This window comes from Sitophilus oryzae, unplaced genomic scaffold (genome assembly GCF_002938485.1).
Source record: "Sitophilus oryzae breed Bouriz unplaced genomic scaffold, Soryzae_2.0 scaffold_552_pilon_pilon, whole genome shotgun sequence".
NCBI classification, from domain to species: Eukaryota; Metazoa; Arthropoda; class Insecta; order Coleoptera; family Curculionidae; genus Sitophilus; species Sitophilus oryzae.
The window spans coordinates 712967-737271 of NW_022147143.1; the positions used below are offsets into that span (position 1 = coordinate 712967).

General features: G+C 29.7%; 1 protein-coding gene across 1 annotated transcript; it reads right to left on the bottom strand.

Moving 5' to 3' along the window:
* Positions 1 to 120: 120 nt before the first annotated feature.
* On the bottom strand, positions 121 to 24305 carry LOC115887162 (plastin-2). Its single transcript, XM_030906505.1, has 5 exons — positions 24064 to 24305; positions 15515 to 15945; positions 7847 to 8529; positions 2608 to 3143; positions 121 to 749 (listed from the first exon to the last, which is right to left on the bottom strand). The coding sequence occupies exons 1-5, from the start codon at positions 24133 to 24135 to the stop codon at positions 576 to 578; spliced, it is 1896 nt and encodes a 631-aa protein (XP_030762365.1). The 5' UTR covers positions 24136 to 24305; the 3' UTR covers positions 121 to 575.

The window sequence follows — 24305 nt, forward strand, 5'->3', positions numbered from 1 at the left end:
AAAATTTTATACAAAGAAATTTCATCCAAAATAGCTATAGTATGTCCATTGAGAGAATATGTAAATTGACAGCTGTAGCCTGTCACTTAAACTCTAAACAGGGTGAATAAACAACACAAGAAAAATCACTTTTTTATTTCCATAAAGCAAGATGATGTACATGAAAAAGTTATAAATTTATACAAAGTATAAATATTAATTAATACTATTTTACACACTTACGATGTAGATGGCACTTAGATCGGTATTGTAGAGCCAATAAATTATAACCATAAAAAATTAAAATTAAAATCAAAATAAGTTAAGAATGAAAAAAAAAATTAAGATGGATTTCCGATAATACAAAAAGGCGCTATTTGTACTCCGTTGTCAAAGTGTTTTGAACCAGCCAAAATGATTTAAAATTTTTTTATTGCACCGTTACCCAAAAAAGGAATGTCATCAAATTTTGTATCTAATACTTTCGCGGACTAGCAGTAACATAAACATTTTTTTGGAATGTCATAATATAAAACTCTATTTAGTACAATATATATATAAAAAAAATATTAAATACAAAAAGGAAATGATATTGTTTATTGCCTGTTGGCGCTGTCCATGTTGGGTATGTAGTCCAATGCCATCAGACAGGCGAAGACTGTCATTATCATTTTGGGTTTGACTTCTGTAATATCCTCAGGCAAAGCGTAGACCCTAGCTCCAGCCTTGCGTGACATTGATATGGCGTATTTTGCATTAGCCAAATTATCCTAAATCATAAACCAATAGTTAAGTGACTGACAATAGCCAAAAATAGTCAAAACAAAAAAGCAATCTTAAAATAAAAATTATTTACCAATAGAACATATACTATTATTATTTTTTTTTTGATATTGAAAAAAGATATTGTATTCATCGATAAGGGCAATCCATTTTATGTATTTATCAATGACATCATTAAAGAGATAAATTCTGATATAACAATCTTGCGTCACATATATTTTCAGGAATACTTAAAAGATTAATAACAGATAATAATCTCGTCAATCCTGCAATAAGATGAATTCCTTTATTTCCCTTTATAATAATAATAAATAAATTAGATATTTTAATAAAAAAGTATTGCCTTGACACGAGTAATGCAGCTAATATACAGGGTAGCGCCCCTCATTCGCCTCGGTTATACGAAAACGGAAAGATATAGAAACAAAATATTTTAGGGGTATATGTGGGGAGACAATGTGTACAATTTAAAATTATTTTGAAATATACAGGGTGTTTCAGAACTAAGATCCATACCAAAGTTATATTTTTTCTTATGTTTAAAATCTTTAGTTTTTGAGATATTTAAAGATATTTAAATTTGCATGCTACAATAGAATAGACTATTAAACCCTGTACATTACTTTTCAAAATTAATTCTTACGCTTAGTTTAAAGGTAGAGAAATAAACTTTACTGAAAAATGGTATTGGTTCCTTAAATTTATACAGGGCTATCAAAAGTTCGTGATCTATTTTAAGGATATATTTTATATAAAAACTTTGTTATTTCAAATGTAACACCCTGTATTTTTTTAAATAATTCGAAGCAGATTTAAATGCTCTTTCAAACTATATTAGGGTTTCCTATACCTATCTAGCTGGGATTTTGAATAAAAAGCGATTTTTAAATAAAATTGTAATCAAGTTGGCCGGCGTCGCCATGGCAATTGTCTAGTGACAGTTAGTAACTATTTTCAAAGTCGACATTAGTTTATGGACATTATTATTTATAATTTATAACAGTTTACTTAAATTTACCTACAATAATTTAAGTAAGTATTCATTATTTTATGAAGAAAAATAAAGCAGTATCTGCTGGCGGGACGAATAGATATGTTACTAGTGATATTATTTTGTGAGGACAATTGCTTCTTGGACTCAAGGGCTTATGCTTAAAAATATCCAAATAGGAATCTTCCTGATAAGAAGAAACCTGTCGTTGGAAGTGAAGAAAATGAATTTGCCGTAATTGGCTATTTTATAGAAAATCCATGTATCTACAAGTCATATTAAAATAATTCAAAGACTACTTCGTTTTTCTTGATAGAATAATCAACACATATTTTATTGAAAAATTGCTTTTTATTCAAAATCTGAGCCAGATAGGTATAGGAAACCCTAATATAATTTGAAAGAGCATTTAAATCTCCTTCGAATTATTTAAAAAAATACATAGTGTTGCATTTGAAATAACGAAGTTTTTATGTAAAATAAATATTTAAAATAGACCAGCAATTTTTGTTGCCCCTGTATACATTTAAGGAAGGAATAACATTTTTCTGTAAAGTTTATTTCTCTACCTTTAAACTCAGCACAAGAACTAATTCTGAAAAGTAATGTACAGGGTGTTAATAGCCTATTCTATTGTAGCATGCAAATTTAAATATCTTTAAATATCTCAAAAACTAAAGATTTTAAACATATTTAATAATAAACCCTTACAATAAATATCTTTTTTTGGGCCCCCATTTTTTGTCCGTTAGGTAAATTTGTTTTTTGAAGAAACAGAACTAAACAAAACAGCAAATAAAATATAAAATATTAACGAAAAAAACATTTTTGCAAATAATTTTTCTCGTTCTTACCTCTTCAGTGCCTCCTGTTTTGACTAGGTCATAGTTAATAGCCCCGGGCCTGATAGCATCAATGAGGTCAATAACTACCTTACCATCCGCAATAGTGGGGTCTTGGAAACTTCTAATGGAAGACTTCTTTCCTGCGGACGTCAGTTTAGCATTGACCCAATTGACAATTTCTTTCTCGACAATAGGGCTTCCTGATTCGTGCAGTTGTGACAGAATTGACAGGGTATACGCCCTCATCAGTTGCCAGATTAGAGCTAGAGTCAACGTGACATTTCCTTCGTTAATATCCTGGCCGCCAATTCCAACCAAGGAGAATTTGATCTGCCTGCCAAGCTCCACGGCGTAATTGCAGTTCTCCAGTTTCTCCATGAACTTCTTGCGCTCGTTGGTGAACTTGCGATGGACCCTGTTCCAGCTCACTACTCCAGGCTTGATGATGTCATAAAGCTGGAAGACTATCAAGCCATCGGCTAGGTCTGAGTACAGCCAGTTCACGTGAGGCGTCACGCCCATTGAATTAATCCAGTTTCTGTAAGCTAAAATTAAAAAAAAATGAGTTTTATATATTGTATTCCACTGGGACAATTTTGATGATTTTTTAACCATTATGTAGCTAAATTATTTGAATTTTTAGAATCTCTTTCTAAATTAAAAAAGAAAGTTCCCATCTGTCAATTATACTAAAATTGCTGTAAAACGTTAATGTCTTATTCAAAAGCGAATATATCCAATAAAAATAAAGATATTGAGATGAATCAAAAAGCAAATTATCCAGAAAAGATGTACCTAGATGATAAAATGAATTCTGAATTCGTTCTTTGCTTTTTTCTGAACTTTCACCAAAAGAACATTTTGTTTCCCTTTTCCCTTGTATAACTGACAGATGGAAACTTTCATTTTTAATTTAGAACGATATATTAAAAAGTCAATTAGTGTAGCTATAAATTGCTTAAAAAAATCATCAAAATCGGTCCCATAGAACACAATACCGGGTGTTGCATCGTCGAGCGGGACATAGGAAATCCCATGTAAATTTTAATGGGGTCAATTATTTATTGGCTTCCCTAATTATTTTAAAGAATCATTCTATTTAGGTTTATTGAAGAGCACTAAAATCCACATTCAAAAGAATAACTTTAGATATTTTTGTTATCGCCGATTTCTTTTAAATATTTCTCCTTTCTTATGGCCCTGTATTTACTTATGAGCACCAGTCAAGGTAAAAGATAACTGTCAAATGAAGTTGTCATTTCAGAAATTTATCTATTTAGTGCTTTATTATTATTATTAAAAACTCATACATACATCGAAAATATTAGCCATGAATTACACTATCGAAGAAAAAGTATTGATGATTAAATGGTATTATCAAGGAAATAGTTATCAAAAGGTGTCGGACATGTTTGCTGCTCTGTATCCGAATAGACCGATACCTGGAAAATCTACAATCGCAAGGAATATCCATCCAGAGATTTAAGACCAAATGTACCCTAATAAATAACTGCAGATGTGAAGCAAGGCAGGAACAAAGAGAACATGCAAGAAATGATACCGACTTAGAAGTTTTATTGTGCGTGGAAGAGAACGATGGAAATATCAGCACAAGGAAACTTGAGGATGAAATAGGAATAGATCACACTACAGCGCACAGTGCTTCGCCCATGGACAAAAATCAAAAATAAGTTAAAATTTACTAATATCTGAATATATAATTTTATACTTATAGCAATGTTCAACCATCCTGTATATTATTTTTCATAAACAGCGTTTTTGTTAGCAAATATTTTCACTAAAAATAAATTTTGCGATCATTATCTCATCAGTGAAAAGAATAGCATTCATAGTAGTTCTGTATATTATGGAGTTAAACGGGTACGTACTTAATTGAAAGCCACTATGGATATTGTTAAACAAGGTATGTACTTTAAATTTATTTCTAAACAAGTTCGTGAATGTTTAGTTTTTTATCTATTTTTAAGATGATTCTTAAATGGGTATAAAAATTTTACGTTTTCAAACTTCAAAAGGCATTTAAAAAACATATCAAAACATATCGTATTTATTGAATATTTTTTGTTGCCATATTCATACACTTTTAATTTTTGTATAGTTCACCTGCGTCTGCTTGCGACGAACTTTATTTTATAATACTTTTCAGATGGAGTAAAATTGATAAGCAATGCCGATCTGGCTAATACTTGGCTTGATCATAAGGACAAGAACTCAAAATTATTTGTATTTCAAAAAATATGTTCTTATCAGATGAACCTTCCAGTCAAATGAGACACCACTTGTGCCTGAAAGAGTCCACTATGTTGGAGCGAAACGTCGCATAAAAAAAGTGTCCATCTTTCAATTTATTATAAAATCTCATGCCCAAGAAAAGGAAAAAATAATATATGAATATGGTCTATTAAAGAGGGAACTATTAACATCCGAACCCCTCATACCGACAAAATGAACAGTAACAACGCGAAAAAGTAACATATTAGAAAATGATGTACAGAAATATCTTAATATGTGAGGATAGTTCATCTACCTGTGATTTGGATACTATAAATTTGGAAGATTCTGTCAGCAGTGATTCTCCTGAATCAGAGTAGTTACGATATATGCATTTTTTTGTCCTAAAGTAAATTTATAGTATCTTAAGTTTTTTTTTAATTAAATATAACATTAATGTTTCTTTTTCATTAAAGAAAAACATTTTTATCTTATATTAGGCTTATATTATAGGAATCATGTTCTAATGTTATTTCAATTTTTTTTATCACAGGAATTTATTTAATACTATAACTTATCTATATCTATATATATTATATATACACCGTTTTCATACTATAACTTATTATTTGCTTAGATGGAACACAGCTCCAACATTATTATTATTTATAAGATTTTTTTTTCATAAACGTGGGACTAAGAACATCATCATTTAGTACAATGAGAGCACTCATCATTTGTGTCAAATAAACCTAGTTTGAATAAATTGCTTACAATAAAGAGAAGTTTTGGATTTTTTGTCCTCTAGAGCCATATGTTCGAAGCACTGTGCAGCGTTTCGAAATTTTGAAACGACATAAATACTATTCCTTCAAATATGAAAAGCACCGAGAGCTACGAGATGGGGACGAAATACGGCGGCGTTTTGTTTTGATATGATGGAAAGAGCAAACACGGATAGGGAATTTTTAAAAAACATATGTTTCACTGACGAATGCACGTTTACCTTAAATAATAAACCCAATGTTCAAAATTATCGATATTGGAACAAAGAAAACCAACACAGGTTTGTCGAAACAAGGACGCAATATCCACAGAATGTAAATGTTTGGGCAGGGATATTTTGACACAATATTATCGGGCCATTATTTCTTACGCGAAATTTAAATGCAGAATATTATTTGGAACTACTCGAAAATCATATTTTACCTGCTTTACATGATGCCCCTAGGGAAAATCAGGAAGTTTGGTACCAAATGGATGGCTGCCCGGCACATAGTACTCTGGCTGTTCGGGAATATTTAGACAATAGTTTTAACGGAAACGTTATTGGCCTAAATCATACAGTAAATTGGCCAGCAAGGTCTCCTGATATTTCGCCAAATGACTTCTTTCTCTGGCCATTTAAAAAACACGATATACAAGGATAAAAAAAAATACCCAAATCTAGAAGAGTTAAAAATTCTATTTCTGCCGAATGCAATAGAATTTCAGTTTACCAACTAGCGAATGTAAGAAGAGAATTTTATGATCGTCTGGGTTATTGTCTAGCAGTCGATGGAGGAATATTTGAACATCTTCTTAAATCCTAAAGTTCTAACAATTTAATAGTACCTAAATTAATAAGTTACTGAATATTGTAATAATACTATAATTAACTTTTTAATTTAATATTAATTTGTATTTATAAAAACATCTTTAAGATTTCCGATGTAGGAATGAGTTTTCAATAATAATAAAGCACTAAATAGGTAAATTTCTGAAATGACAACTTCATTTGACAGTTATCTTTTACCTTGACTGGTGCTCATAAGTAAATACAGGGCCATAAGAAAGGAGATATATTTAAAAAGAAATCGGCGATAACTCGTAAACGAGCTAATCAAAAATATCTAAAGTTATTCTTTTGAATGTGGGTTTTAGTGCTCTTCAATAAACCTAAATAGAATTATTCTCTAAAATAATTAGGGAAGCCAATAATTGACCCCATTAAAATTTACATGGGATTTCGTATGTCCCGTCCGACGATGCAACACCTGGTATATAAAATATATCAAACTTTTATAAGATATAAAAATATTTTTTGTCAATTAAAAATTTCGAAATTCTAAAAGTATATAAGTGTAATCTTCAGTTTAAGACCCTTAATATAATATTTATTGCAACAATTTATCATTTATTTCTAAAAATAAAAACAGAATATGTCATGTGCAAGATTATATCAATCTGGCAATAAAAACATCTGTCAATTGGTGTCTCTGTAATCAATTTCATAAAAAAAAACAACTATTTACTTGTCTGTTTAGTTTTAAACACACTGATTACTTTAAAAAAATAAACAGACAACTGGATAGTTGTTTATTTTTTTTTTAAGAAACTGTTTATGTTTTTAACAAACGTTTTGTTAAACAACCACTTGGTCACCGATTTGGTTGATTTGTAGGTGACTAAATCCTCGTAACAATAGCAAAAAATAATCATACATAAGAAGCAAATAATATGTATTATAAATTATAATTTTAATACATAAATTTATTTTTAAAAACCGTTGTTTAGTAAAGAAATAGTGCACCTGGCGCATTCGCCATTTTCCTGTAATTTTCTTGCCTTGAAAACGCTTAGTAAACGTACTAGTAAAGGATAAAATCTTTTTTACGCTTGAGAAGAGATTGAAATATGGTTTATTTTTAAATATACTCATATAATCTCACTAATATATTATCAAACTTTTTATCTACGATAAACAAAATTTCAGTGATAAAAAGTAATTTAATTTTTTACATATCTAAACGTCTTTCCTAAAGTGTAACACTAAACATTTGTAGTCCAACTCAAAAATCGTAGCAAAAATAAGTACATCAAATTTGAGAGACATTTAAAAAAATGCAAGTGCATTGATTAGATAATCTCAAGTGTATCAACCTCATAGTTAAACAGCATTTAATGACTTTTTTTTCGTACACTATCTAAATTATTTAAAAGTGATATAATTGTCATAATTTAAAAATATACTCACTTCTTTCCTCCCTTGTTTCTTCTATGGTCTCATAGCCATCAATAGCCCCATTGGTTTGATGCAATCCGGGATGGTTGTTGAACAAATTAGCAACAAAAGCCAAATTCAACTTATAGACTCCATTAACGACATCTTGCGGCGTGACAAAGGAGCGACACTTCAACTTGGCAGCTTGCTGAAGCATTATTTCAGCCCTCGAATGGAGATCCCTCTCCGTCAACGCGTCCATATTGACTTCAGCCTCAGTTGGAGCGATCTGCTTCAGCAAGTACGTGTACACTTCGGAATCGGTAATGTCACTCTGGAAATTGGTCACTCTCCTGTGAGTACCCGCTTTTTCCAGGTGGTAGTTCACCCATCTCAGTAGAATAGCTTCAGGTGAAAGTTTCATGAGGTCGTCGATTTTTTCGTCTTCTCCCAGGAGGGTGGTAAGGCCTGGACAGTGTTCTAGGGTGATTTGATTGAACAGTCCTATACGGATGATTTGCCAGAGTAGGCCAAGTACTAGGTGAGGAGTGCCCTTCTCCAAACTGTGTGCGTCTATGTTAATGACGTTGCAGCCTATGCCAGAGGCAGAGTTCAGAGCCAGCGTCAAGTTTTCTAATTTCGTATATAGGGTCAGTTTTCCTTTGTTAATTACTCTTTCGTCTATTGTGTCTGGACATGAATGGTTTATTATTTTGCTAGAATAAAAAATATATTATCAGTTCTTATACAGGGTTGTTCACCACATACGACACGGAGTATTGTAGCTAAACGATGAGATCTTTACAAATTGTAAGTTTTGGGTTCGATGAAGGACTCTTAAAGGTACAATTTAAAAATAATTTTACATGATACAGAGTGTCCCAAATAAGTAAAAAATATCAAAGTTGTATTTTTTTAAATGGAACACCCTGTATATTATTGCATTTTTAGTTTCTACGATTAAAATAAAGGTAAATTTGATTAAGGTTTATGATACTTAAACCTTACCGTTTTTGAAATATTTTCAATTTTGTGAAATTGCAGTAAAAATATTAAGGCTTCATTTCTCCAAGGGTATCAAAGTTTTTAATACTAAATATTTACTGAAGTTTATTTATTGATCAGTTATTGTGTTGCAATAATAAAAATAATACTACCTTATACAGAGTGCCTCAAAATTTATTTTAAATAATTATTAGCTTCAAACGGCAATAACTTGTTTAATTTAAATGGAACGCCCTGTATATTTTAGGAGAATCAGATGCACAATTTAATTGTCTATCAAATTGTGTTAAACCATTTTTTACCTATCCCTTCAAGTTTTCGTAGAAAATGCATTTTCTTATAATTTAGACCTCATTTATCAATATACCCACGGAATATTGACATTTGAGATTGTTTTTAAAGATGTACCAACTTTTTAAAGAGTACAGATACTAATATTGTCGATATAATTCGTTTATTTCATTAAAAAAATAAAAAAAACTGTTTAAATATTTGTTAAAGAGGACCAATTAATATGATTCCAGTATTCAAACTACATGAACTTACTGTTTGCGTTGATTAATAATAATTGCTCCAAATACTAAAAAACTGAATTTTGTATGGGTATTAGAAAGTGTGATAAAAAGTAACACCTTAAAAATGATATTTCATTTTTTAATAAATGCTTATTTATAACAACAGAGACTTTAATTGTGATAACTTATTATTATATCGATTTCTGACTCAAATCCACATTTATTTAGAATAATTTATTAACGAACACAATTAAGTATGTAATTAATTAGTATATGTGCGGAAATAATGGTGTTATATTTAATTAATGGTATACTCTTTTATAAAGATTTAATTAGTTTTCTTTTTGCATACAAATGGGCTAGTAATATTATCGTTTTGCTAAAAACGATAATAATATTACTAGCCTGTACATTTTGTACATTTGTTGCTTTAAAACAATCTCAAATGTCAATATTCCATGGGTATATCGATAAATGAGGTCTAAATTATAAGAAAATACATTTCTACGAAAACTTGTAGGGATAGGTAAAAATGGTATAATACAATTTGATAGACAATTAAATTGTGCATCTGATTCTCCTAAAATATACAGGGCATTCCATTTAAATTAAAGAAGTTATTGGCGTTTAAAGCTAGAAATTATTTAAAATAAATTTTTAGACACTCTGTACAAGGTAGTATTATTTTTATTATTGCAACACAATAACTGATCAATAAATAAACTTCAGTAAATATTTAGTATTAAAAACTTTGATACCCTTGGAGAAATGAATAAGCCTTAAAATTTTTACTGCAATTTCACAAAATTGAAAATATTTCAAAAACGGTAAGGTTTAAGTATAATAAACCTTAATCAAATTTACCTTTATTTTAATCGTAGAAACTAAAAATGTAATAATATACAGGGTGTTCCATTTAAAAAAATACAACTTTGATATTTTTTACTTATTTGGGATACTCTGTATCTTGTAAAATTATTTTTAAATTGTACCTCTAATAGTCCTACATCGAACCCAAAACTTGAAATTTGTAAAAATATAATCGTTTAGCTACAATACTCCGTGTCGTATGTGGTGAACAACCCTGTATATCTTATTATTTATTACACTCAGATGAAAAAAAAATGCAACAGAGATTTTTTTTTCGTCAAATGTAAAGTATTATACAGGGTGTCATTGAAATGGTGTAAAAAAAATCGGGGGGTGATGGTACTCCTAAAAATAGTAAAAAAAGTTCCTATAAGTATAGAGCGGAAAATACATATTAAGGGAGTTAGTGGCACTGAAAGGGTGAATTTAAAAAACGGTTGTTTTGAAATTGTAGGCTTAAAAAACGAGATAAAATTTCGAAAAAAATGCTCTGCCATAAATTTTGACCCTAAATCAAATGATGATACTGAAAAATTATTTGGAAAAGCGGAAAGGGTAGATTTTGCAAGGGTAGGGGGTTGTTTTGTGAATAACTTTTTTGAGGTTATTTTTTTTGAAACGTGGGTTCATTTTTTGAAAACTACATCCTTTTTCCTACAAAAAGGTACTCTTGTTGCACATCGCCCAGAGTGATGGTTTTCGAGAAAATTGAAGGGTTGCTAACTCAACATAAACTTATGAAAGTTATGGCGGTTCAAAAGTAACCAAGTAGTTACTAAATAATTAATTGGAAAATCAAAATTTCACGATTTTTAAAACATCTTATTGCTTTAAAAACGAAATAAACCAATTACCAAAATTCCTTATTAAAATAACGCATCCCTTAATTCATTCATAGTAAATGTTCAAAGTGACCACCATTCATTTCAATGCAGACATCTGCTCTTCTGCTCCAAGATCTGCGTACCCTGTGGAATATCCTTGGTGTTTGTCCGAATTTGATTGGAACAGTCAATAATGCGTTGCCGTAGTTGCTCTTCAGTATTAATCGGCACTGAGTAAACCAAAGCTTTCAAAGTGGCCCCAGAAGTAGGAATTTTATCTCGTTTTTTGAGCCTACAATTTCAAAACAACCGTTTTTTAAATTCACCTTTTCAGTGCCCCTAACTCCCTTAATATGCATTTTCCGCTCGATACTTATAGGAACTTTTTTTACTATTTTTAGGAGTACTCTCACCACCTGATTTTTTTTACACCATTTCAATGACACCCTGTATATTTTTTTTTATTTTCAGTCCTATTTGTATTAGTTTTTTAGCAAACTGTATATACATAAATCTACCGTATATAGAATAAAAACGGCGTCAGCGATGGCTATGAAATGAAGATCGCTGTCATTTTATATGTGAAATTATAAATTATAATGGGAAATATCATCGATCGTCATTTCCAAGCCAACTGGACGCCGTTTTTTCTCGATCATACGGTAATTTAATTTATAAACTCAGTTTTTTATAAGCTTTAGTATTTAGCTTATTGTACAGGGTTAATCGAAGAGGTGTTTTTTTAGCATAACTTTAAAACACCCCGCGCAAGAATTTAGTGAGCAATTTTTTCCTAAAACATTAGTTTTCGGTCAGAACCTGTCAAAACCATGTTTTCTGAGCATTTTGTTTTTTGGCTCTTGTTAATACGTCTCCTGGTTAGTTTTTAACTTGCCACTAACAATTTGCAATTTTTTCAATTACCATTAAATTTTGATGTTATTTATCAATATCACGAGGTAGCTTAGGTGACGATGTGTTGACATGAATCAAAAAACAAAATGCTCAGGATTCATGGTTCTAATAGTAAAATGTCATTTTAGAAAAATTTAACCACGAAATTTCTGCACAGGGTGTTTTAAAGTTAAGGTAAAAAAACAACACCCCGATTAATCCTGTATAATACGAATTAAAGTTCATATATTTATATACAGTTTGCTAAAAAAATCACGAAAATAGGTTAGAAATAAAAAATATATAACACCGTTGCGTTTTTTTGCATTTGAGTGTATATTCGAATAGCTAAATGCAAATTAACAACTTGTTTGTTATTAAATATTTTTAGATAAAGTCGCAATTTTCTACAATAGACACAATAAAACAACTATTTCAGCACTATAAATATATTGATTATATGCTTTTATTCAGTTAGCTCGACAATTATTAATTATAGTATGAGTTTGGTTTAGTTAAAAAAAAACGTTTAAGTAAATTTCAGAGACTTTATCAAGAATCAAAATTCGAAAAGATTTAAAATAGTTTTTTTCACTCTGTATATACAGGGTGAGCCTTAAATAAGTGCAAATATTTTTAGAGGTAGTATATTTAGATTCCAGAAACACGATTATGAGGTTTTTTTCGCGAAAAAAATTGAAAATTTAATTTTTTTTAGTTTTTAGTTAAAAAACATAATTCCTTGATAATATGGCAATATAAGTAGTAGTATATTAAATTTACAAGAAAGAAAATCTAGAAAAGATCCAATGGTTCTCAAAAGTTAAGCAAAAAATCATTTTTTTGAAAATTATGTTTCTTTTATCGAGATCTACCAGCCCTGAAAATATTTGCACTTATTTAAGACACACCCTGTATATAAATCAATGAACTATACTTTAACTCCAGAAGTAATAGTCTATAGTCATTGAATGTGAGCAGGACAACCAATAAGGATTTACGGAAATAAGGTTTTATTCAATAAGATGTGGCATGCCTATAAATAATCGTAATATGGTGATACAAGGACAGTTTGGTTACCAAAAAAAGTAACCTAAAATAATCTCTAAAAGTCCTCTACCTGCCAATGAAGGGAATTAATAAAATATATATTTTTTAATTCAAAACAAATTGAATTTAATCGTATCATTCAATTCTTTTCACTTGAATAATTATTGCTGACTAAGACGTACTTTCTATGTACGAATCATACGTGGAATTACTTAAAAATTGGTTCGAGATTATTAAGAAATCAACGTACAGTCAGTATTTGCATTGGTTCGACAACACAAAACAAACATTGAATTGGTATATCGACACTAAAATTACATCTTTGTTCTCAATGAATGAATGAATCATTCACATACGAGTACCCGTTACTTGAAAAATTACCTCCCAGTCCAAGAAACCTAAATATGTAAAACAAAAAAATAAATTAAGTACACTAGATAGCCCTAAGGGTTATTTTTACAAAACTCACCCTTGTATTGACCGGCAATAAAGGGAGTGCATAAGGGCCACGATTGTAACGATATCCTTATGCATATTCAATGGGGGTATGATTCAGAAAACTTGTCATCACTTTTAATATACAGGGTGTTACGAATTGAATTCGCGAAACTTCGACAGAATAATATTCCCCAGATAAAAATAGGTAAAAAAATTCGTATAAATGTATGTCGTCCTAAAATGCTTCGTTTGGGAGATACAGGGTGTAGAAATTTCATTTTTATTTCGATTTTTTCCAAATAATTTCTCAACCAACGTCAATATGACTCCTACTTGTAGAGGGCGCCATCTACATATTTTTTAACTGGTTTGAGGAACAATAACTTTTCGCCCGTACCTGTATAAAATAACATATATTTCCGCCTTTTTTTTACGTAAAAAAGTTATCTTGGTAAAAATCGCTACCAAGTAATGGTTCTCGAGATATTTGGAATCGAAATAATCAATATATGTCATCAAGATTTGGAAAAAAACGAAATAAAAATGAAACTTCTACACCCTATATCTTCTAGGACATACATTTATACGAACATGTTTTCCTATTTGTATCTGCAGAAATACAATTCGGACCACCCTGTACAGTACGATTAAATAATCAAATAAATAGTTTGAAATTTCCTAATAAGCTTAGCTCTGAATGTGTGACAAATTTTCGTCAGAAATTAATAATTTTAATAATATTTTAAAAGATATAGATAATTAAACAAAACCATATTTGCTTCACCAGTGTTGACATAGATGTTAGTGACTCACAAAAGCCATCATCCGTTATCTCGGAAAAGTTGAATGTTTTCTTAATGATTGTTGCAAAAAATCACGAGCTAAAAAGTAGTTTTAAATGTATTCACAGGGCCATGAAAACAAAACAGTACTATGTTAAAAAAATTATTGTCAATTTGAAAAAAAAATTCGAGTTACCTTTTAGCTAATTACAATTTTTTTTGGGCATAAAGATTAAACCCAGGAAGAAACAAGAAGTGCAATTCTCCGAAATACTACAGTAATTATCGGATATACAGTTGACTCACATCCCTAAGATAATAAAAATATTAATAATTAGTGTCTAGTATATAATGATTAAGAGATTGAAATACAATTTAAACAAAACGGACATTTTAAAAAACAAGGAAACACATTACATTTAATTTTATTAAGTTTTCTTTTTGAGATATGGAATTGGGACACCCTGTATACAGGGCAGCATATTCTGCAGATAAAAATAAGTAAAAAAGTTCGTATAAATGTATGTCCTAAAATGCTTAGTTTCGGAGATACAGGGTGTAGAAGTTTAATATTTATTAGGATTTTTTCCATATAATTTTTGAAGTAACGTCAATGTTTGGATGAAAATTGGTGTCTGGAAGTTTTTTGACATGAGAAATTTGATTTTGATGTCAATATGACTCCTATTTGTAGGGGGCGCCACCTACATGTGTTTTAACTGTTTTACAGAGTAATAACTTTTCGTCCGTACCTGTATAAAACTACAGAGTGAAAAAATATACATTTCCGTGACTTTTTACGTAAAAAATGTCTCTTGGTAAAAATCGTTATGAGCAACCGTTCTGAAGATATTTAGATCGGAAATAATGGATACATATCATTATAGACAAAAAATAAACAAGTTGAGTAGATAGTTATTTGACCGAAATAATACATTTGGGAAATTTTTATTTTTTAATGTTAATCATAATTTTTTTTGGGAAAAAAATGATGATAAAACAGTTTCTGTTGAACTTTTGGCACAAAAACATTTAAAATTTATGATTTCAGTCTAATAATTATTTAGTCAACATGTTTAATTTATGTCAATGATGACAGGACCAGACACAAATTTTCATCGAAATATTAACGTTACTTCATAAATTGTTTGAAAAAAAAATCGAAATAAAAATGAAACTTCTACACCCTGTATCTCCGAAACTAAGCAATTTAGGACATACATTTATACGAACTTTGCTGGCGAAGTTTCCGGAATACAGTTCGGATCACCCTGTATAAAAAATATAAGCTAAAAGTGTACTTGAAAGAACTCTACGACCTACCATAACAAAATGCCATCCTGGACTTTTTCGTACAGCTGTTTGCCCTCCGGATCTATAGGCAATAGTCTTCTTAAGTCTGGATCGTGTTGTAAATTGGAATTGATCCAATCGGAAAAGGCCAGCTGCTCTTCCAGCCTGACAGAGTGCGTCGTGCCATCGTTGGATGCGTGGGAAGTACCGCCTAAATGCTGCAGATTTTCCCTTTTTGACACTGCAGTTCTGAATGTGTTGGCCACATCGTTCGCCTTGAGGTCGCAGACCAATTTTTCGAATTCATCATACGTCAATTTGCCGTTTATCTTAGTTTTTTTCGAATTCTTGAACTCTTCCTCGATCAGGCGGGATTGGTAGCCGGCTATTTTTAAGCCGCATAATTCTAGCGCTTCTCTAAGTTCTTTTAAGTCGATATGCCCATCGCCATTTTTGTCAATCTGGAAAAGAAAGTTATATTAATTTGAGTTAAGACTTAAATCATTTTAATTTTAGAAATGACTTAAAACTTAAGTCTTTTTAAAACTGGCTTGTTGCCAGCTCTGGTAACAAATAATAAATTTATTACAGTTTACAATTACCATGTATCTAATGGATATTAAGCTAATTTATCGCCCATTGGCACCACTTATACTCATGTATTTATATTGCAACTGCAGTCTCTCGCCAACACAGTATTTGTTTTTAAAATTGATCTATGATATTCGCTCAAACCAAAAATTTTAAAGAGTTCTTTAAAAAAATTTCAAATAATTTTTTCTGTAAAATAAAATGGGAAAAACTTCATATTCGTAATTCATAATTTTTAAACTTTACATGGGATTCTTGATACACGGAGCCGTCCAGTGCTCTCCTGTAAAATTAGTAAAATGGCGCTTATCATGTTTTCCACTGAACCTTTCAATTCTTCTTGATTTGTTATTACAATAAAATTAGAAAAGAATCATATATAATAATCATATCAGAATATTAAGCAACCATAAAAGTATTACTATCTAAAACTTATATATACCTGGGATTATCCAAAATCAAATGATAACTTTTATTAGAGAAAAAACTTAATATTTAATTCTAAAAAAATGTGGAATGTGTTGTAAAATTAATTACATCATTTTTATATTAGAATATAGCACATGATTAAATAATTAAAAAAAATTCCCGATAATGACAGCAAGATAGCAGAACATTTTTTAATGAATTCTAGGGAGGTGCATATTCGCATGTACCTACCCTAATGCAAATTTTTGGAATGAATGACCTATTATATTATACAGACAATGAGTCATGTCTTATTAGTCCATATTCTGCAATTTTCTTATTACGTTTATCAATGACCTTAGCTTACACCACACACAAGTGCTCATGGAATGTCATTTGTACTCGAAAAAATAGAAAAAAAATCATAAAATCAAAACAATTCCTTGTTTTTATTAATGCAGTAATACCAAAAAGTATTTTTTTCTGAGTTACATGAATTGTAGATTAGAATTGTCATAGAACAATAGAATTGTGCATTTGAAAACAATGTTCTATTAAAATACAGAATATTTATTTCTTTACGCGCTTTAATATCATTGGCTGGTCAATTTTCACGCTTAGATTTAGTTCTAGTAAATACTAAGTTATATATTTAATCCCACTTGACCAAAATAAGATAATGAGAGACCAATTTTTTATGCAATACATATGTCAACGAAAAAATGCATAATGAGCTCTATATAAGGTGTTCCAAATTTGAATGAATATTTTTCATTCATTGTGATACCAACATAAACAAGGAAGTTGAAATTACCTACCTAATTTTAAATAGTACTACACTGCATTGTTGTACGCAAATTCCATATGAACTTGATAATTATTTTAATTTATAATATTACAACTGCATACAAAGTAGTATACTATACTATTATTTAAAATTTAGTGTTAAATATTTTAAGAACTCGTTCTAAAAAAAATGTTGACATAAGACTGAATAAAAAACTTGAAAATTTTCGATTTTTATTGATTTTACCGTAAAAAATACAGTTGATCCGATGCAATAATAAATTAACAAGATTTCAGAAAAGAAATAATATATTTAAATGATATTCATAGACTTTAGAGATCCATCTCAAGTAAATTATTTGAAATATAAAAAATGTTTAGAAATTTGTAAGTACGTAGACAAACAAACAACAAAGCTAACTCCAAAATCCAATACACAATTTAGTCCAAGAAAATGGACCTTCAAAATACGAAGTTTTGGCAAAAACTTGAATGTTTTATACAAGTTACTTTGAAAGACCTAAAAACGAATTTTGAAAGATTTGTTTAAATTCACCCCCGAGAAGGGGTGAAATAAATAAACTCTGATATTAAAAAAAAACACTTTATTTATGTTTTTCACCCCTTCTCAGTGTTGAATTTTAAAAAATCTTTCACACAATTCGTTTTTAGATCGTTCAAAGTAACTTGCATATATCAAAAAATTAAAGTTTTTACCAAAAATTCGTATTTAAAAGCCTTATTTTCTTGGACTAAATTCTAAATAGTAGTTAGTGCCTACGCAACATGAATAAAATTTGATGATCCAAGAAGTTCAATGTCTTTTAAAACTAATTCATCAACTATAATGGCGAATTTCAACATAATATTAATATTTTTTCTGTTAAGGTGTTTAAAATCACATTACCTGAACTGAATAACAAAACTAGATGAAAAAGTTATTTCTCTTTGTTCAAAAAATTGCAAAATGGCACTAGGTACATGTAAAAAATAAATTAAGAGAAAGTAAGAATGTTTAATGAAAAACTATCAGTTTAAATTCAAGAAGGACGTTCCTTTTGAAGGGGCTCACACTGTATGTACGAACTATCACCTATTTATAAATATTTATAGCAAAATTTAATTTTCATAACGCACACAGTTTATTTTTTCTACTCGTTTGTGGACTGTTTAGGCGCGTGGGCGTATCACTAATATTGACCATTGTAAAGAGATTAGACAGTCTACATTTTTAAGATATTATGTGACGGTTCAGTAAACTCTAGAAATATTAATAATCAATAAAAAAATGACATTGTCAAGTAACCAAGTCCTTTAAGCTGTCGAAACATTTTTTTTTATTTAGATTCTTGACAATTCAATAACGGAATACTTAAAAAAAATACTAAATAAAATAACCTGAAATACTCTAGTCTGATTAAAGAAATGTATCTCTTCAACCATATAGCTACAGCAAAGGATTAGGTAGAAGAAAAAGTCGTGAGACTTAATATTTTGGACATTGACCTTCTTAACTCCAAGAGCAACGGTAAAAATCATAAATATCAGGGTTATTCTTGTTTTTATTTATAAATAATTAATTTAAATTTAATTGTTACTGTTTATAGTCACTAGTTTTCCCGCTTTCAAAAAATTACAAATACTAAACGCTTAAAAAACTATTTTGTCCTGGATAAATCTTTTTTATTAATTACTCCAATTACTTAAATCTGACTAAGTGGCACTTAATTTGATTTATACCAAAGCAAATTATGAGAGAATCACAGGATATGAATCTTAATAATACTTACTTAACTGGTAGGGGTATAACGACAATAATATCTACACAAAATTACCTATGGATGCTGATTTGTCTGAAATTAATTTCAAAGACTACTGTAACGGCGTTTTTTTTATTAGTGGATTTACACCATCTTCATAATTACGGTAATTATCTTAGAGCAATTAAAAAATATATTTTACGCTAACTTGAGAATAACAATGCCACTTTATATTCTTCTGTAATTCACACAGAGTTTTTCTCATGAAGGCTTCATCATTAAAACATTTCTGAAGAGTTTAATTTGCAAGAAATAAAGTTACTTAGATTAAACTTCAAAAATATTTATCTAAATTATTGGAATAATTTAGGAAACTAGCTTTTGAAGGATCTAAGTAGCAAACAATAGATTTCCTGCACTTCATACAAAGTTTTTTTTGTATTTTTCTGAGTGCTAAAAAAATGAAAAATATAAAAAAACCTGACAGCACTTATAGAGAAACAAATTTACTTTAATCTTGGAATTACTGGCTAATCCCAATAAAATCATTTAATAAATTTTATGACAATGTAGTTTTATCTAATACACATATGACATAACGTTATACGAGTTATTGAAAAGATGATAATAACTGATAATCCGTAAATAATATTTTTTCTATATACATATTTATCTTTCTAGAAAAATTTTAAATTCTTAAAAAAAATATGATAGATTATGGCAGTTTCATGGAGTTGGTATAATTATAGATGTTACCGCAATATTATACTGCCAATGAGTTGTAAAAAAAATTCTCAAATAATTTTATTAACCAATATAGACCGAGCAAAAATAATTTATTTGCGCCTTAACGTTATTTTAAAGTATTTAAAAAAATCATCCTTGACTTTCACTAAAAAATTTCTGGAAACTGCACGTGTGAAAGGACGTGTAAACTAAGTACATAATTTGAATATCAAGTTCATGGTGGTAGGTTTATTCTTAGGCTTAGTGGGAGACATTATTCCAGAAAGCTATAAATTTTGACCTTTCAGAGTGGGCTGGTTGTGTTTGAATGCACAAAACGTGTGGCACCTGGTACAGGAACCGCATTGTTATCGATGTAACAGTTTTGTAAACATTCTACAAGCATTCTGGCATTTCTAAAAATGTTCACAAACCCTTTAAATTAATCGTCATTATGATGGTGCAAATATTTTTCAAATTTTTGTGTATTTTTTCAAAACTTGCAAAATGTAGGTACAGTGGTGGCCAAAAGTATGGAAACTTTTTACTTTTTAAAATATCACAGAAAATATTGCTATGCTTAAACTCTCAGGAATATAAATGAACAGCTTATCAGCAAATAAAAGTATTCCAAAAATTACCCAGCGAAAAAAATCTGTTTAGCAGTTTTTGTAGGAGAACAATAGATTTCTTGTGGCCAAAAGTATGGAAACCATAAATAAATACATTAAAATTATTTAGTTTAAGCTGATAAACGGTACGATTTGCTTCAGATAAATATAAACATCATGCCCAAGTCTAAATATTTCTCTACGGATTTAAAAAATAAAATAGTTGATTATACAAGAGCGGTTATAAACAAATTCAAATAAGTAAAAATTTAAACATTTTAAAAGGCACCGTTTCGAAAATAATTCGTAAATTTAATAAAACAGGAAACGTTTCAACAGCTTTTAAGTCAGGAAGACCAAGAAAGTTGTGCAACAGGACAATGAAAGTAACGAAGAGAATATCAATGGGAGATCCAAGAAAAACATCCACAGACATTTCTCGAGAAATGGGTGAAAGGGGAATATCGGTGTCTGCACGCACGGTGAAAAGAAGGTTAGATGACATGGGACTTTTTGGAAGAGTTGCGGTGAAGAAACCACTAATATCAAAGAAAAATAGGATGGCCCGCTTTAAATTTGCTCAAGATCATCTCACCTGGTCTTATCAGAAATGGAATACTGTACTGGTTAGCGACGAAAGCAAGTTTCAACTGTTTGGTAGTGACGGGAGACGTTATGTCCGAAGACCAAAAGGTACACGGTACAGCCATAAGTACCAGATGCCCACAGTAAAACATGGGGGTGGGAGTATAATGGTATGGGGGTGTTTTTCTCGCTCAGGTGTTGGTCCTCTTGTTAAAATTGATGGGATAATGGACCGTTTTTTGTACAAAAACATATTAGAGAATAATATGCTGCCTCATGCTGATGAAGAAATGCCACTCAGATGGTTGTTCCAGCAAGACAATGATCCCAAGCACAAATCTCGGTTTGTTCAAAATTGATTAAATGAACATAATGTTCCACTAATGGATTGGCCCTCACAGTCTCCGGATCTTAACCCTATAGAAAATTTAGTTGATGTAGACAATGTAATCAAATAAAAAAATTCGTTTACCAATAAGGGTTCAAATTTTTTTTTCTCAAAATCAAACCAAGTAAGCAATAATATTTTTACATTATCTAAAAGCACATAAAATTTTCTACAAATGCTGAAATTCACAAAATGATATGACTGCGTAATCAATTTTTTTAAATCGCGGGATCTAAAAATTAAAAAAAAAATTCTACCATGATCTAATATCACTCCAAATACATTCTGAACAAATATTAAACACGAATGTGCAATTAAAAGGTGTGTCTATAGTACCGCAAACCATAAACCAAGTTTACAAACGAATCAGTACTGTACATACACATTAAGTCATTACGTAACGACTTTTTACACTCCTTAAGATATTTATTAATTTATATTTAAGCCCCAGTATGATAATAAATTTAATAATCGCCCCTGTGATCTCCTATTGATAACAACAAATCGTAATTACAAATAAGACTGAGATTATTTTATATTTTCAGATATATTTAATAGTTCCCATGCACGTATTTGATCAGATCTCAAAGTCCAAGCGGTTTACCTTAAACAACTGTTGTTCTTTTTCGTAAATAATTGCTAAACACCATGGAATAAACAACATAAGTTGTTAGAAGTCAGGCGTGACTCATTTTTCAAGTACAAAGAAAAAAAAACATTCAATGAGCAATCAAAAACTACAGATAAAAATAAAAACAATAAAGTACCAAGGGTACTGTGAAATAATTTTCATGCTACGCTTATGGTAATTTCCAAATTAATATCACAGACACAGTGACAGCACCAAACGATTCAAAGCAATATAACAAAAATATTCTGAGAAAAATCAGAGTGTATGACTCGGATTTTAAGTATTTGACATACTTCTTTAAAAGTAGGAATATACAATAATTATTATATACCAGAATTCTATTAGTAATTAAAGTAGTAACAGTATAATTAATAATTGTTTATTAGTTCAGAAATCCCATGTAAGTAGAAAAATTATCGGAAAAATTATTAATTGGAAATTATGTTGATTAATGGATGAGTCAACTCTTTATAAAAAAATCAGACATCTCTGCAGACTTAAGAGATAAAATATGTTATAATTATACGATTTCTTCATCATTAATATTATACAAAATCATTGTATATGTAAGTACATTGCTTACTAACTTTTTTCATATGTGCAATTATTATTTCAGCCTTAAACAATACAGGCGTTTTAGAAATTTAGTATTATTTATAAAAAACAAATATATATAAATATCATTATTTCTAATAGCCATGAAACTATGTAGGGTACTTACTACAAGCTTACAACCTAGAAAATGCAATCATTAAAAATACATTTAGAAAAATCTTATCACCACTTTTTAAACAACAATTTTTAGAAGGAATTACCCATAATTTAGCATCATTTTTTTTCGTAAGCTTAGTGCCTAACGATATCTTTATGAAGAAGCATTAAAAAAAATGCATTTCCTTAGGTAAAGAAAAAAGAAATATAAAAATAGTAGGGCTGATAACTTATCAATAGTGTAAAGCTAATCTTTTTGGAACAACAAAAACTAAATACATCAAAAACATTTAGGTATATTAGAAACAATTTCCAGTTAACAGATTAGACGAAATAATGAAAAGATCATATAAATATACTATCTCATAAAATATCTTGATTGATAATGTATATTTACTAGAATATACAATTGAGGAAATCATTATCATAGTAATAAATACTAGATATACCTAGAAAAATTAATTTAAAACTTTTTAGAATAAAACTTCTCTGAATGCCAATGTCAATATAAACTTGAAGAACTCTTTTTTAATTCTAGCCTATGGTACTACTTTGTTATATCAAAATAACTTATTGGTAGGGGATAATGGTTTATAAATATACACTATTCATAGCATGTGGTACCCAAAACACATGTAAAGCCATAAAAAACAAATTTATGAATGGCACCTCTAGAATGTGCTTTCAGGAACCGTTTATATTTTAAATTATTCTGAAAAGAATAGTATGTTTACTAAAAAATGTAGATAAATAACTTTTCTACAGATTAATAATTAATATTAATATTAGTGTATTAAGTCAAAACATTAGGATGGTTTGCCTCCATGTCTTATAATCCACATTAAATAGGGATAATCCACATTAAAAAGAGTTTTTATTACCTCTGAAAAGATACAATTTTGCCAACAATAACCTTTGTTTCAATGAAACAACAAAACATAAAAAAATCCTTTTAAGAGCATAAAATATAGAATACATTAAGATGCAAAAATATTGCACAGAAGGTTGAGCTGTATGAGTAAGAAATCTGACTCATAAGATTTTTATTTAAAACTGCCCATGGCCCCATGGGAACTTCTTTAAAATAATACAATAAAAAACCTGTTAAGAACTGACAGTAGGTGTCTTGAACTCAAAAGAATGGGTTAAGAGTAAATGAAATTCACAACGAAAAAAACATGATAGCACCCTATATTTTTTAAGAATATTTGATAACTAAAATATATATATTTTTAGAAGCTATATAATCTAAAAAGCAGTGTAAATTGGGCGTTGCTACAACAAAATTTCGGACGTCAAACGTCAACAGACTGCACATAAACATGTTAGGTTAAATCGATCCAAAATATCGGTAAACCGATAAGTTTCTGTATTTCACTTACCTGAGTTAGCCGTTCTCTTATTTCTAGTTGTTCTTCTTCGGTAAGTCTTTGTGATTCCAATGTGGAAGCCATCGTAGCACAAGTATTGTTTGTAAGCCACTCAAAAAAGTTTTTTTTCTCTTAAATACGTAGTCACAAACTATGGTCACAAACACAAACTCTACCACTCAGTAATCTGTAATGAAAATGAACACAGCGCACACAGCGACAACTGTGGCAAGTCTGAAGAATTTGGAATTCAC